The sequence below is a fragment of the Opisthorchis viverrini genome (assembly GCF_000715545.1).
Source record: "Opisthorchis viverrini unplaced genomic scaffold opera_v5_61, whole genome shotgun sequence".
Classification (NCBI taxonomy): domain Eukaryota; kingdom Metazoa; phylum Platyhelminthes; class Trematoda; order Opisthorchiida; family Opisthorchiidae; genus Opisthorchis; species Opisthorchis viverrini.
Window position 1 is genome coordinate 117,028 of NW_008751717.1, and position 17,422 is coordinate 134,449.

The window sequence follows — 17,422 nt, forward strand, 5'->3', positions numbered from 1 at the left end:
ACTGCTGACCAGAAGAAAGTGCATCCTGCCCCGCTGTACACTATACTTTCAATGCTACATATCTGGCACCCAGTACTATCCCAGATTCGAGTCTGACGAAATTTTACTTAAGTAGTGACGAGATAACGGGATTTTCTAGAGGTGATATAATTTACTCTAAGTTTGAATCCAGCTGGCTTCGGGGGTTAGAGCAATCCGAGGATTAGACACTTGACGTTTCGAGATGCAACTAGTTTTTGGCTTTCAAAAGTGTTTCAGCAATACTGGTTGGTATGCTGATGTTAAAAGTCAACCATTCGGAAATCGCAGCTTGCCAAGTTAGGCGGTCATTCCTCGAATGAATAATTCATTACCAAGTTCCATAACAAAGGAACGGTGTTTTATATGGAAGAAATGCTTTCCCAAGTTACAGCTGAAATTCTCCACCCAACCTTTGGTAAGCGGATTAATCAATTCTCTTGAGCTTGTTACATTTTGCCTGTCCGCTCATTTTCGGTCTTATTGAAATGGATGAACCCAACAGAACAAAGATTCTAATCACTGCCTTCCTCAGTGTCGTCGCACCGTATAATCCGGACCACTATGACAAAGTGACAGTTTCAGGATGGCTTGTGTTCACACATACTTGCGTATATGCCTATGTATATATATGACAATGGTATGGGTGCACGCGAATCCGACAGGTACCGTACGATTTGTACTTAATAAACAACCATAAGAAAGTGCACTAACTGAGGTCTCGCTTGTCACTTCTCAGAAAAAATTAACAAGTGGGCTTTTTTCACCGCCCAAAAGTGATAGGGTGACGGATGATTGCAATAGTTTGCCTGTTTGCTGAGCTGGACACCACCAGTGGGTTGCTACTAATCTGGGTGAAGCTTGGCCTTTCGCCAAAATTTGTGCTTGGAATAGTGGCGCCTGGGTCACTGTATGTGCCGCCAGCCGTGGTTGACATTCAGCAACTATAGGCTTTTTGATCAGTTGATTCTATTGGTTGGTAATCACGAAAAATGCTGCGCCTTACGGTGTTAATTCAGGGGAGCTTTTCGCCATGTGATCCTGAGTATTCATTTGTATCATTGGTTTAGCAATTTATTTCTACTTTACAATCCATACAGGCGCGTCGTTACCATGCGAAATACCATTTCGCGCTCTGTTCCGTTAACCAGAGAACTTGTTCACTGTGAATCGAATGTGTCATGGAGAATGATGCGAATTTCACAGTCGAGGCAATTTCCAAAGCTAAAGAAGATTTCTAGGAATCGTGTTCTTCTCTGCATTTTGCATTTTAGCAGAAAGAGTGAAGCCTATCACACGAATTAGACTAGGTACATACAGAAGGCAAACACACAGATTACTCAGAATCATTCGATTTCAAGTTTATCTTACTATGAGTTGAATGTATTCTCTTATTTTGCCCACCATTATGCTTTAAGGTTACTAGTCAGGCATCATTTAGACCGGTTTTGCACAGCATCTGCTAATGTTCTTCTCTCATTTTGCATTTTAGCAGAAAGAGTGAAGCCTATCACACGAATTAGACTAGGTACATACAGAAGGCAAACACACAGATTACTCAGAATCATTCGATTTCAAGTTTATCTTACTATGAGTTGAATGTATTCTCTTATTTTGCCCACCATTATGCTTTAAGGTTACTAGTCAGGCATCATTTAGACCGGTTTTGCACAGCATCTGCTAATTAACATCTCTTCAAACAAGATTTGCTTGTTGTGATTATTGCGTTGATTACTTGGATGCTTGTTTCAAGCAGTCTAACGTAACCATATGCCAACTCCCATTTTACTCATAAGTTTTTCCCATCTTCGAAATTTCGGTTCGGTCCAGCGCACAGCAAAAACGCCATAAGAGGCGATATAGATGAGATATCCTGCGAGCTCATGCTAAACCCAACATTCTCTGCTCTGAAATAAGAAGTTCTGAAAGATAATGGCATGTAGCACTTTGGGTAGCCATCATATTGGACTACTAAAACTCACCTGAGCAAGCATTGCAATAAACCGTACTAAACCAATTAGCGTCATTTTCCAGGCCATAGTGTTTACTTTTCTAATCACGATGGCTGTGTTTTTATTTCCCAGAAAAACCTGAAATTGAAGAGTTATGCATTTTTGAACAATGAAATCATCATAATTAGGTTTTATGAGCTACAAAGAAGAGAAAACGGTGTAAGTAGTTCATGTACGCTGTGTTTATCTTCACTGTCAGTCGCTCTTTGTCCCTAATTAGTGCTTCCTGGATCAACCGAAAAGAACATCTATAAAGCTGGTTAATGCCACGCTATGAACGTTAGGATGAATGACAAACAGCTGTTGAAGTTCACTTTTTTGTGCCGTTTGCGATTGTTTCGCGTTGGTAAAATTCTATGGAAGATTGTTCGCATAAGTGCGACTACGTGATGATTTTCTGTTAGATTCACTCCAGTCAACGCTGCCTTGTCGGCTGCTCACTGTGTGGCAGCTCGAATGAATTTCGGCAAACACTTATGACATTTAAATTTGGGAGAAAGCGAAATGGAGGAATGAAAAAACTCAATCCAGTGGCGTTTTTCGTGACAGTGTGGTAAGGTGTTAAAACAAGATAATATATTTGTGGTGTACTACCGTCAAATATGGTCCCACTTACTTCGTTCCGAGCACACATTAATCTCTAACCTCAGCTTTGTTGGTCACAGTCTCCAAGTTGAAGCACAGAGCGAACCGTGCTGCTTCAGCCAGAAATTCACACTCATCACATGCAAACTCATTATGCAAATTCACAAATAGTCAGCTAGTGGATGTGGATCTAGTAAATAGATTCGTTAACCCAAACGTTTTTAGATTAGGAGAAGGCTCGTAATAATAATTTTTGACTTTCGCACAAGTCTCGCTGAAAATTGAAACAGCACGTTTCATGCTAATTCACACTTCCATGTTATAGAAAAGCTCATCCGATAAGACGATTTGTCAGCTGTGGTCGCCTGTGACCAAAACAGTATGTAAGTTTTCTTCCGTATTAAAAATTCAAACCGAAACAGTCTACAACAATTTTCCGTTGTTTTGGGACAGTCCGCAGTACATTTTATAGAAACTGTGACAGGTTTGACTTGTGTCGTTTTACTATGAAGGACGGACGAATAAAATTTATAATCAATAAGTAGGTAGTAAGTGAGTAAGTAGTAGGAACTCTTACCGCCAGGACCCAAGCGCGAACCTTTATGCTCCCTGAAGAACCTAGATAATGTGCCCTCATATCCTATTTTGTCAAATGGTCGTGCTACATAATGGTCAAGTTGAGACAAATGGAATTTGTAAATGGTTTATATTCATAAGAGTGGCCATTTTCCAGCCCTACAAATGTCAACAACATGACATCACAAACGAGAGATTCAGCTGGGTTCCAGGTGAGTCTCTCGAAAAAACCAAATTGGTGTGCAAATGAGTGTATATTCGCTAATTTTGTGTAACTTGGTTTCAAGTAGAACATAAGGTTGACAGAAATCCGGGGACTGCGCCTTCCTGATGAGCCCCAAAAAGGGCGAAACCGGTCGTGGGCTGTCGACGGATTTTCAGCAACCTTATGGGTAGTACATGACAGAGTTGCTTTTTAAAACAGGAACAGTTGAACACACTCACTCCAAAGATTTCCGAATAGACAACAGCAAAGGAAAAGGGCGAAACCGTCGTGGGCTGTCGACGGATTTTCAGCAACCTTATGGGTAGTACATGACAGAGTTGCTTTTTAAAACAGGAACAGTTGAACACACTCACTCCAAAGATTTCCGAATAGACAACAGCAAAGGCAGGCTGCACGGCCCCCGCTGCCATACAAAATAGACACCCAGAGACAGTCTGCCACACTTCTGGTAGGTTGAGTCGAAGCATTCGGAAGAGCACCCACTTGTTCCGCCTTAGGAGCTGTGGCAAGAAGGGATTGAACGAATATGTGATGATAAATTTTCATAATTAAGGCGAAAATTCTACAGATCGAGAATCTTGTTACTGAAGTGTCGAAGCAGCATTCACGCGTTCAAGCAAATCCTCGCCATCATCTATGACGTTTTTTGTGGTCTAAGCCTTTTTTGTGTTTGGCTTCCCTAGGAGAATTCCTTACAGGATGCTTCTATAAAGTTTATGAGTTCATCCGATTTGAAACCCAACTGTGTCGGTGAAAATATAAAGATAAGTGGATTCCGGCGCAAGAATATTCTGCGAATTTTCAGTGGTTGTACTTTAACAGCATGGGCTGAATAATACATGGAGATATTACCTTCACATAGACTGGACTTCAGTTTTCTGTCAAAGTAATTAAGTGTTTCGTTAGGCTTTTCTTAACAATGTAGAAGATACAGAAAAACAAAGACGGCCGATAATGGATTTTTTTGACGAACATGATATATGGAGAGGAATACACTAGGCGCATTGCTTATTCGTATTTCCCTCTCCGTTTCCTCGCTCCTACTTTCCTTCAAATCCTACGCATTATTGTGCATCTTTTGAAAGACCTATTTGATAAGAAAGTCCAGCAATTATATATTGGTTGAACTATCTCAAAGAGTGCTCATTCTTTCTGGATTCATGGACTTAACTATTTGTGGTAATTTCGAATCGCTTGCCAAATTTGTATGTGTATAGTAAAGGTGGTTTGTGTTTCAATTTCTTCTGTCGAATCTAGCCAGTCGTTCCGGGGAGGTAGAACTGTACTTAAAACATCATGGCTGCCACGTTGCACGCACGTTTGGATTCTTTAGTTTAGTTTAGTAGTGTACAAAAATACCAAAATGATTAATTTGATAGCGATGATCTGACTGGCTTTTAGGACTTTTGGACCGTTCAACGTATACTGACAGAATCCACGCGATGCGCATGGCTTTATTGAAAAAAATTTCGGCGCTATTCTTGTTAGCCACCGCCGTGGAAAATTCCCAAAAGTTTTTTCATTTCCGAGTTGCAGTGAGAATTGTTATAAGACTACGCGGGAATGTAAATTTTGGTTTGGGTGGGAGACTCAGTGGAATTTCATCAAGCTGGACTTGCAAATCGCAAATAATATGACTGGTACCTGTGCTAAGAATCGATCAAAGCAACGGTAAGCTTGCTGGTTATGTGAACGCTGCGTTCTCAGTGGAAATTTACGCAAATCGCGTATAATATGACTGGTACCTGTGCTAAGAATCCAAAGATAAAGCGCACCTTCGTCAAGCAGCACCAGAATCACTCTTATGAAATTGCGGAATCATATGATTTCGGTTAAAATACCATCTAGGAAGGACATGCAAGTGATCTTCAGGGATTCCGAGGTTGATATGTGATCAGTTTTTGGGACGCGGCTACTCATACCTGAATGGGCATAAATGATGTGCTCATGACAGCGCCACTGTCTTTGTAACTAGTGGGTGTCGGTTTCCCTAACCAATCACTCTGTCTCGTTTCAGTTAGTGCAGATTTGGCGCCATAAGGAAAGAGAGCTTTTAGAAACTAACTATGGTTTATTCTTGTAGTTCATGTGACTCTGGGCTTTGTGGGTCTGTCAGTCGGCTGACCTATTCTTATAACTTATATGCTTCCACTAGAATATCAGTCTACAGCGAAGAAAGCAGACGAAGTATTCTCTTAGATGGCATTTACGCAGTACGCTGTTACCAGTCTCAGAAGGCTCGACCCTACCAAATATTTGTTACACTTAGGTGGTGTAACGTGGATAGGATGCAACCAGCTGTTTCAATTAGAGGATTACTTATAAATTCATCAGTAGCTGAAGTTAGTTGTTTAGAATTATCCAGCAGATATCCCTGTCATCTGTAATGTCGGCAATTTTCACGACCCATCAGGCGTGATACGACAAGCCGCTTTTTCACTCCATTCGATTCGTCACTATGCGATATTACCTCAAATCACGTCTTGTACGAAATAACGCTTTCTTCTAAGATGTAATGGTTGATTTGAAACCGGTTTGGATTTGCCGGTCAACAACGTTTGGACTAGTGCGTACATGAAACAGCACAGCTTTCACAGCTCTTATGAAGCTCACATTTTGCAATTTTATTATCAACGGTGAAGCCGATATCTAACTTATGAAATGTGAGCGAAAATCCGACATGAAACGAAAAATCATAAATTAACTCATTGAGCGATTGGGAAAAACGTCACCAGAATTGATGCCATTGTCTACGAACGCCGCCGTCTGTCAATAACGTGTAAAGTGCAAAAAATTGTGTTTCCGTTCTTTAATCGACGATGGAATTTATCCGTCTTTTCCTGTAGCTGACAGGCACTACTCATGTGAGAGATTCCGAGGAAACAATGAAGGCATGGTGCAAAAAATTGTGTTTCCGTTCCTTAATTGACGATGGAATTTATCCATGTCTTTTCCTCTAGCTGACAGGCACTACTCATATGAGAGATTCCGAGGAAACAATGAAGGCATGAAGGTATGGCGCAAGAAAGAGGTTTTATACAGCCTTAAAAGTTTGGACCAGACCTTTGACCATGTTAGTATGGCATCATACAAACAGGCATCCGTTTTCTTAACTGGCTGATGCATTCAAAACTTCAATCAAGATAGGCTTCACCTCAGGGGTGATGACTTTCTCATCTACCCTTTTTTTCGCGGGGACATGAAATTTCCTTTGCTAAATAAGATTCCATCCTGCAAGTGAAATAGGTCTATATTTGATTGCCGATAAGCACTTGAGACTGTTCCCTTCTTAAGAGTGTGTACATCTCACGAATCTCAAGAGCGCTATTAGCTCGTAATCATCTGGTTGGTTACCTAAAATTGAACGCTTGACCGATGATATAGTTAGCTAATTTAGACAGCATATAGCAAATTTCTAATCATGCTGTCCAGGTGAAGTGGTCTTCAGTTTACGGATCGGCGAAATCAAGTTTACAAGGAGAAAAATCCAACTTCATGAAAATGAAATGAATGTTCTCAGTGCATCAAAATTTGATTGCTACTTTAGCTTGTATGGGATGTAAGGCAAGCGAGCAGAAAATATTCTATACAGAGCACCAATCTCTATATTGACTTACGCTTAAAATAACGGACACTGAGCTAGTCGATTTCTCCTGGCTGTGTCCTTCATTCCAGGACACTGAAGTAGCCTGTTAAAAGAAGATATATCCAGTTAATGAGGGACACAATTATTCAAAGATCATTCGGAAGAATCGTTTTCATTTGGGTTCATTTGGACCTTGGATGACTTCAAGTGCATTGTTCCCGCAAGTAATTGGGCTAAGTTAAGCCAACGTAGATAAATTACGTTAGCTATTTGAGGAAACGAATAGGCGTTCATTGGACTTGAATGCAACAGTAAAACTTCTATGCACATTGTGCTTCCCCTGATATTTCTCTGTTTGAGTTATACCTTTTTTCATGTTCTCAACCTTATCCAAACGAAGTGCTTGTACCTCTTTGGACACATTAAGTTAACCTGTCGGGCGCTTGCACAGAATTCTTTAAATGTGAATAAACAATATTCACACAATGCGCACTATAATGAGAGTGCAGAATAAAAGGCGATTTTCAGGCACCTGTTTCACCAATGGGTTTTTCTCCATGTTGGTTACTGCGTAGGAAATTCCCGATTACTGGAGTTTTGTAAATAGTATATTAACAGGGAGATTTCCGCTGCTCGACAGAAAGCTATGCTATGTTTATGTAAGTAAACGTTTTGAAGCAGCTACTCACGTCTGCGTCCTGTTTGTGCTTCCAAACTCCTTCATGGCTAATCTGGTCGAATCCAAGAGATGATTCGTCTCCAGTCGAACCGACCTAAATCAAAGACAACAGTTATCAGTGAGATCTACGCAAAATTGTAGGAAACAAAGTACACAAAAGTGATTTCCGGTCAGTTGGAAGAATGCGACATAGTTCATTTTTCACAGTATCTTTTGTAATTTGTGTCCCGAACAACTTACACGCCTCTTTTACTTAATTAACGAAGTAGTTTAATACGTTTCCTCGTCAAAACATGCAAAGACTAAGCAATTAATAGCATATATCGACATGGAAACATACGGCTTCACGAAACATTGCTGCATAAAGCCCCTCTTTTGCCAGCAGTTCGTCATGAGTTCCAGTTTCACAAATAACGCCGTTCTCCATTACGACAATCAAATCAGCTCGACGAATTGTGGACAGCCTATGTGCAACAATCAATACTGTCCGTCCGGAAACAGCACTTTCCAGAGCTCTTTGAACATCCCTCTCCGAGATAGTATCTAATGATGAGGTGGGCTCGTCCAACAACAGCAACTTCGGATTTCGGATGAGGGCGCGTGCAATAGCCAGTCGTTGTTTTTGTCCACCTGAAAGAGCCTCGCCCTGTTGCCCGACGACCGTCTGGTAGCCCTGTAAACAGAGATGTTGAAGTGATCAAATGGCACCGGTACAGCCAGCCAGTTTCTGCTCGTTTCCCAAACATAGCCTACGGTCCAACCAGAAAAGCTGCTAACTGGTATTTGCTAAGACTCCAAATGATTTCAATTTTTAATTAATACCCAACAAAAAAACTGGACCAGCGGATACGTGCCATGCAATGTTTCTTTTGGATTACTCCACACGTCGTCTGCGTTTTGGCTTTCTAGCCAGTTTCCATCGGGTATTAATCATGTAATCTGAATGTACATTGGATGCGCAGACTATCCAAAAATTCGCTTCCAAATATGCGGAGGAGCACAAGACGTGTGTGGTCCCATCTTGCTTATATGGTTAAGCTAAACATTTAGATCAGCTTTGTTGAAGATCTCTAATCAACAGGATCTTCTTGCGTGCTGTTGAAGGAAAATGCGCTAAGCATAAATGAAGCTGGGCACAAAAATGCTGCTTTGAGGAAGTATAAAAATAAACTGAATCCATGTTCACTGGTACTCTCAGTGGCTACTTTACCACTGATACCAGCAGAAAAAATGTCGCTTATCCACGTACATCCATGAAATTTCGAAGAGATGGGAAGAGAACGTTACCTGAACAAACGCAACTTTTACACGGGATTTCATTCTGTTAGTGAAACCACTCCACCCTGAAGACCAAGGAATAACATGTGGTCGTCTCATGGTCGCTGAGCTTGGCAATTTGATTGCAAACGTTTCATCACCAATCAAGGTAGCATCATCAGTGCGTTACTGGGGAGCGTGGTGGTGCGTAGCGGTGGGTTGGTGGTTGTTGTAGTTAGTGGTTATCTCATCTCTATCGAGACATTATCGCAGTGAACGCCTCACGAAAATCAAAGTAAAGAACTGCGACCTTCAAGTCAGTTTTTGAACACTTATTCAGTCATGATTAACAGTGCGACTAACTCCTACTTTGGTGCATAATGTCGCCCCTCCTTTACTTACGGAATCCACGTGATCTAGTCACGTGCTGACTGGCTGTTCGTGTAAACTTTCTCGGATGAAAGGTTTACCCATCATGTAACTTATTTTTTGATAGATCTGGGAATTTTAAATGGAGAACGACGTGACTGGAATGTAACTGTCTCCAAATACTGTCTAGTTCAGAAGGAATCACACTAATAGTAAGCTGCTTATAACCTAAGAGTTAAGCATTCCAACTGCTATCCGGAAGGCCGCGGATTCGAAAACCCCGGGAGGTTCCTAAATTGCGTAGGGCTGCCGATTAGAGGATAAAACAGGTCCCTTTAGCGGTATCTTGTTTATCTTGGGGCGTAGAACTAACAGGTTTGCCCCATTTTGGCAGCAGTCAAATGAGTACGTGGGGAGTTAAGTAAGCACGGTCAAGCAGACTCTGTTGAAAGTCTTGTTGGTACCATTTTAGACACCAGTGCAAAACGACTCGTTACCTCTAGTTAGAAGAAAATTACGGTTATTTTAACAATCTAGACGCCGAAGAAAGCCGTCAAACTAACAGCCGAAATACCAAAAATTAAAGAACCTTTAATAATCAGCACGGTGCGGATGGATCAGATTCTTCATTGGATAAAAGTTTGCCGGTGTGTCATCCAGGTTGCCAGGATCCTAGCTGGCCAAAGACTGGCATGATCAGATTTACTGCTCTTGTTGATTCCATTGAGGTTGACATATACAAACGATTCTACCTTAAAATGAGTCCAGGTTCCGGCTGTCTAAATTCAGTTCCTCAAAAACCCTACTTCTTTTGGAGAAAACATGGGGAAATCCCATATTGAACGGTGGAACTGGGTAAAACGATCTGGAACTGGGTGACAGAAACCCCCTTATTCAACGGTAAACTGTGCTGCACACGAACCGTGAAGCAAGCTATTCCAAATACCTCGAAGTCATTTGCACCTACCGACCAATTAAATGACCCTCAGTATTGCTTCCGGAGGAGATCAGACAGACCATTCCGGAGAACTGATGGTCGATACCACGTGGTAGGTTTTTTATGACACATGAAAACGCACGGTACCGTGCTAACAGTATCCTTCATAACGGATGGTTTGTTTCAAAGAAAACGTCGTTGCACATTTACGCTTTCTGTCTATCTTTTAGGTCTTCTGGATAGTGATAACACCATCTCAGGTTATTAATGTGAGTGCAAATGATCTATAAGGAAGGTCCCTTGAAGTTTTCCGTCCAGGTTCCACCAAAACAGTCCTTGTGATGCGTGAGGGATATCCCTGTGTCCGAATGGTTTACGGCTTATTTCGCTTTGTGATTTCGTCCTTCTGAAAGAGATTAGTTTCTCTCAGTCTCATTTTTTACTTATGCTGCGTACTATGCCCATTAGTTGGTACACCTGTTATACTGTCTTCTAATGGGCTGTGAGAGTCAATTTGTGGCAGCCTCCTAAGATCCTCTGCTCCAATGTTCTGGGACGGAATGCTGGTCTTCAAGTCATTCACATTTCGACATTTACCATCGAAAAGTAACTTGCCATGTCCTGCGAAATAAACCGAGAAAAAAACGGTGTACTTCATATGTAGAAGCAGCTGAAGGTTTGCCGAAAAGATGAGTCAAAAATGTAGTTACCGAACATAGCTGTTAACAAAAAAATGACCATATTGGACTTAGTCATACTTCTGAGCACAACTAACGGCCGTTAACTAACGTTAGTTCACACACAGCACTTAGATGACTGATCCTTGATGTCGTCCCGGAATGCGGAGGTGGCATGTTCCACTGTCATTTACAAGGTAGTGAGTCAACCTTAGATGTGCTTTTTCAGCAAATGAGTATGATGCTTGATTCTGTATTCATCTACTGATCTTACTTTCTTGCTGACTGAAGCGAAATAGGTGACTTCAAACAGAAGCCTGGACGTATCAGCCAGTAGACATTGGCGCACTGTCTAAAGTGTTCGGTTGTTGGTCTTTCAGACTGTGCGGCTTCGTTATACTTATGGAAAATTACCTAGCGATGTTCAGAGCCAGAAAAACAGCTAGGATATGACCTTTTATGAAATCAAAGGACGTTTGAATCAGCAATGTGATTACGTGGACCTATTCCTAAAATTATAGGAGCACTTTGAACTCTAGTACAAAAATCTACTACTGAATTTACCCATACACACCTCTGGCAAGTTTGAAATGAATTCATGAGCGTTGGCCTGTTTTGCGGCTTCCTCAATCATTTTCTGAGTAGCACTCAGTTGACCCATACGAATATTTTCTGCTATTGTGTCTTCAAACAGCACCGGTTGTTGTTGGACACAGGCAATTTGTTCTAGATAGTGATCCAAATCGAGATCCCGGATATCAACACCATCGATGGTTATCTACGAGTGTGTGAAGTGCGGTAACAGTGGATTAGAAAACGTTAAGGATGATAACACGTTCCACTACGTGAAAAAGTTATATATTGGAAGGCTGGACGATGCTCAAGAGTGTGGTTCCTGCTATGGTTCAACGGCTTCTTCCTGTAATTTTCAAACTTCTTGAATCACGATACATATCAGCACGATGTGCAAGATACAACAAAATGTTCAAAATAATATACACAAATTTAAATGTGGATGGTGGTATTTGTCAGTCATGAAAACCCACTCACGAATAGAGACCATTTTTGTTAAGAAGCTTTCACGTCCCGATAGTAATCACCGAAGTAAAACCAGTCACAGATAGCTAATTCATATTCTTTCTTTCTCTACCATTTGTGACGATGTTTTTGACTGTTTATCTAGAAGCACGAACATTTCAGGATTTGATTTGAATTTTCCGTTACGTTTCCATAATTTAAAAGAAGTTAAGAGCCTGTGTGATGTCCTTGTGGTGCGTCCAATTTTTTGTTCATAGTTTTGTTGTTAATTTATGGCTTTTGGCGCATTACACTATAATTCATAGTATTTTAGTGACGTTTGGCAAAGTCTTAGCAAGACAGCGAAACCTATAGATTTATAAAACGCTCACTTGTGTGTGGGCTCAGGATTAACTTCTCGTTTGCTCCAAAAAAGTAATTTATTTTAGATTACATCACAGTCTAAGACAAAGGTTAAAACAGCGTATGTGTTGCTTTTGGCGGCAATGCGATATAAAGGTAAATGATATGGAAATACAGTGGTTTACAATCCGACTACCAAAGAAAATCCCTTAGACACATTTGGTGCATCTTTGAATGAGTTGGCAAGATTCTACCCTGTAACACTCAAGAACGCTTCCACACTGAAAAAACGTTTGAGCTTCGGGCGAATGGTCGCTTACTATTTGCACTAATAATAAGGACGAAAATAATTTGTGATGGGGCAATGTACGCGAAACTACAAAGCCCCATTCACATATAATAGGCACACGCAGCTGAAAAATCTTAACTTGATTAATTATTGATTTTTTCAAAAGTGGTTTCCACGGTTCTTTTTTGGGTCATTTCAAACCTTTTTAAGGGACAGAATTTACTCAGAAAAACGAACGAAGCAGCAATAGTCCAGCGGTTAGACCAGCGTTATCATTCATACTCAATCTGATTTCAGTTCTCCGATCAATAAGAAGGATTTTGTTGCCTTATTTAGTGTTCAATGGGCACCAAGATAACAATGGTTGGTATAAAAAACAAACCTGCCTGAGGCAAATCTGGGGAGTACGCATGGACATAATTTCATTCGTTTGTTTTGTGTACTGCCGGTTGAATAATCTATTCTCTCCTGAGGACCGCTTCAATCTTATTAGGATGCTCTAACTGTGATTTTTATCTTCGCTAGCATTCAGTCAATTACCGCTTACACCCTTCTAAGCACTGCTTTGGTTACAGCCCCAATGAAACAAAACTAAATCCGAAGCCATCAGTCTTGCCTTGGTCTGTAAGCAACAAAGTATGTAAGGTAAGTTAGGGCATTTATTGTCTCATCCACGTTAGGGGCATCGTACGTGAAATACTACTACCATTCTGTTTGCAGTCTGTTATACTTGCTGAGAGCTTTGCAGTAAGGAGAAATCCAAAGGATAGAAAAATTCAGTTTTAAAGTGGTTTGAATAAAACGGTAGTGTTCGGTACAGATGTAAGAAGAGATCTTTTTTCAGATCAACTTTTTTCATCACCGTAATCATTGAACGGCATCAGTGTATCTCGCGAAATATTCAGAATAGGCGGTATTTCAGCTGAGGTCAGTGTTACAATATGGACAACAATAAGCCAACAAGAAATGTAGAGCACATTTTTCTGAAGCTTACAAGATAGAAAAATTTTCTTCCCAGCGTGTATCGAACGTCACTGTCTACCTTCTTGACGTTATCAGCACCAGGCCATCAGCAAGCCTCTAGTATAAACCATGCGCGTGTTTAGCCCACAAAAAACCGATGATGTGCTCCGTTGTCCAAAGCTTTTTACAGCAAAAGCATTGCTCCCCGTGGAAATCAATAGTATTTTTGAATTTTAGCAGTTCACCATCCTAATCCTAAGGGCATGTGGCTTTAATTGCGCTTTATTATCAACAACCTGAAGAGATGATAGGCAAGTTTATCCCAGTTCCCACATAAATTCCAAAATGCTAATGAACCAGCGCAATCAACCACTTGGCAAGCAATGTATACCCGCAATGTCAACGAAAATTATTATGCAATCCATTGACAGTTTGATCTGTGTGATTTTGAAACGTTTTTTGGAGGAATGCTAACTCAGACAAACGAAAAATATCCATCTACATCAACACTGTTTCAGTATTTGGTTTGAGATATTTGTCCCTTGAAAGTAGTAATGTGTAAACCAGATCTAGTTCGGAGGGTCGATTGGTCGAATCTGTCGTGAAGTATCGTGTTTCCATAAATATCCTCCCGTTTTTATTTTTTCGGATTGAATTTATTATTCTCCTGCTCTTGATGTTTGGATATGTAGGTATACTAGTTTCCGTGTTTGGTTTGTGAGCTACGACGATCCCTCGTTGATCTCAGTTGGGAAATATTTTTGTTGTGAGGTATAACTATCTCTCTGGTCGCTCGTTGTTCCCGTGCTGCTGTTTTGGTATGCTCTGCTTTTGGCTCATTGTGATAAGCACACTCTGATATACATTGTCCTTGAATACTCGGAACAAATGAACTTATCCCTTACCCCTACTTCCACGGTGCTTCAGTGTATCTCTGCCCTCTCGAAAAGAGTATGAATTCCATTCATCTTGTGTTTCATTGGCTGGTTGCTATTGTAGTGTCTGTCTCTTGATGATATACGCGAGATTCAAGCTTCCCATTCACATTTCTCGAAATCAGAACGTCCAAGAGTGGTAGTCAGTTGTTTCTTTCTAGTTCGATAATAAATTTGATCTCTTCAAAAATAATCTTCGACATTTTTTGCTTATTTCGTTATGAATCTTCGCGTATAATCTCCTTAGTGGATGCATATGTTTGGACTAGTACCGCGTGCTCTGATCTCTGCACTAGTGCCTCAGTGATCAATCCTGATATTGGAGATATTGTATTAGAGCCTTTTCCAGTTAGTGATATGATTGTCCATTAAAGTTAAAGTATGTATCCATGCAAAAGTCTAACATTCTGCGCAGACTTTCGGGTTTCATGATTCCTTCCGTGTTTGGCTTATTCCGAAGCAGTTTTTTATTGGTTTCCTGGAGGGACTTTTGTGGTTGAATGAAGTGAGCAGCAATATTATGACATCGAACCATCACTCTCCTTCATAGCAGCACGCTTATTGACAGACATCAAACCCATTGGAAGCATAACTACCGACTCATCGGCACGTTTAGTTATGCTCGCTAACAATATACTGTCGAAGCATCTGCACTCGGATTGCCCAGCTCAGCGAGAAACAAACGCCCATCCACGCTACCCGAGCTGTGACACTCTCCTCAATAGTAAGCCGCTCAGTATTATCGGCTTTCTGTTTCTTATCCTCCTACTCTTACATCGAATCTACGAGAGACGTGACGGAGAAACTGACAGCAAAACAAGAACGCTACAAAACAGATAATGTGGAGATAATGTTACGAGTAACCATATGTTCAGGCCGCTGATGTGCATTTATCATCGAACTGACGTTTTGACATTATAAAGAAATGATAATCTTTGTCGATGAATAAAAATCCTGAAGGCACTGTGAAACGACAGTTATGGTTAAGACACCCGAGAAGTATCGGTTGGAATGGTTCTTTTGGTTTAAGCGTAAAACTTAGTACGATTGACCATCGTACAGGAGTGTTTGTCACATATCTAGAGACTACAAAATTGAAAATTCTTGCCAGCATCAAGTAGATGGGCAGGATATTTCATCGCACACACGCGGCGGTTCAAATCTGCTCTGTTCCCAGGAGGCGCCTTTAATGTCCTTGGACTAAGGCCGCAAGTTATCCTAATTATAGACCTTGTCTGAATTTGCAAAACATATAATTGCACTGAGTGTGCAAGAACGCAAATTTGCATGTCCCAGCTACTGAATTTATGGATATTGCAAGATGTGGACGCGTGAGTTAGGACTGCAGTGTTTTTCAGACTGCCAATAATGGTAGATAAACAATCTTTGCAGCCACTGAATTAAAGTTACCAGAACAAAATGCTGAAGACTTTCTCGGTGGAGAAAGATCAAAGGGTTTCCCAAGTAAGCAGCCCAACTCAACATCCAACCATAGATTACCAATCCAAATCACGCCTAATTAAACGGGAGTTGAAGATGAGATAAGATAAGGCCCCGAAGGATGTTTTTGGGCTTGTTAGTCCATCATTCTTATAAAAATGTTTAACTGGTTGATAAAGATTCAGGTAGTATTCCCTTAAAGGTTGATGGCGACTTTCGCCTACAGTGATCATGATAAAAGCTGGTCTAAAAATCGCTGGTCTAAATCGCAGTCTGAAATTTAACAAACGGAGAAGTAAACATCACTTCTGTAATATAGTAAGGTTATGTCAACGACAGATTATCGTAAAGCACTTGAATGGAATGGGGTTACGATGAACTAATGGGCTATCACATAGGGTGTAGACGAATATAATCCTGGTTTCTCCCTTTCCGAGAAGTTCAGGAGGCCTAAATGATTCATGGTTAAAATTGTTTTCGAATATGAAACGTTATGCACTCGAGGACCATTTTAGTTTGATTCCAGTTTTCAGGCGTATCATAAAACACTGCTGGTGCGAGCTGGCCTGCTGTATAAAGTTACAACTTCCTCGCGATATTTTGTCACGATTTCTAACTTGTACATTTTTTCGATGTCCAAGTAATACAAAGGGGAATTGTAAAGTGTACTACACATGCAGCACGAAAACCCTCAAAAGAGTTTGTTGATTTACTTTTGATCAGTAGACAATTGTAACCTTCTGGTCTGCAATGAACGATTAATTTACATCCCTATAACTACATCCTCTTGGACCATTTTCTCATCTCAGTCCACGGACCTGATAGCATTTTTCATTCAGTGTATTACTGAAGGAAGCCATTTAGAGTGCTTCTGACCGACTTCAAGTTTTGTACAAGCTCACTCTAAAGCGTTCTTTGTGACTGAAATGACTGACCGAAGGGCATTGATACTTCCTTGCACAAATGACAAGTAATGACAAGTATTACTTCCAAAGTTTAACAGTAGAACAGTGCGTTGTCAGTTGCTGTTCAGAAAGAATTTATGGTCCCCTAGTTTGTGGTCTTATTTTGAGCAAATTATGAGTTCAATTATACTGACCGTTTTTCCCAATATAATGAGTTTTTACCAGGAAAAATTTGTTGGTAAACAAATAATGGCACTCACAAAGTAACTATTGTGGATTGCCTATTAATTGACTACACCCGGACTATAAGAAAGCTTCAAGCATGAAAAGTTCTCAGGATTAAAAAAATTATTCGGTATTTCATTTTATCCCGAACGCGATCACTAATTGTAACTTATTTTTAACTTTTGCCACCAATTACGGTCTAGTTTGTGGGTCAGTCTAATATTGTATGTGCTCCTAAGTGAAAATGTTCATTTGTCATCTGGATGGACCACGTGGATGCTCAAAACAAACTTGAAGTTGAAGTTATGACCGGATCCCAATTGTGCGACCAGATACATTTGCTTCATAGCTTCTTGCGTAATG

The 17,422-nt window shown here is 40.6% G+C and overlaps 1 protein-coding gene across 1 annotated transcript in view; it reads right to left on the minus strand.

The window, feature by feature from the left end:
- Nucleotides 1-17,422, minus strand: part of T265_13367 (hypothetical protein) — a gene marked incomplete at both ends in the record, with an annotated part of 68,793 nt that overhangs the window by 15,947 nt on the left and 35,424 nt on the right. The window contains 6 exons of the mRNA XM_009168601.1: nt 2,001-2,108; nt 3,771-3,917; nt 7,035-7,106; nt 7,693-7,776; nt 8,023-8,355; nt 11,497-11,700. Of these exons, the coding sequence (XP_009166865.1) occupies nt 2,001-2,108; nt 3,771-3,917; nt 7,035-7,106; nt 7,693-7,776; nt 8,023-8,355; nt 11,497-11,700 (948 nt within the window). The remainder of the gene's footprint in view (nt 1-2,000; nt 2,109-3,770; nt 3,918-7,034; nt 7,107-7,692; nt 7,777-8,022; nt 8,356-11,496; nt 11,701-17,422) is intronic.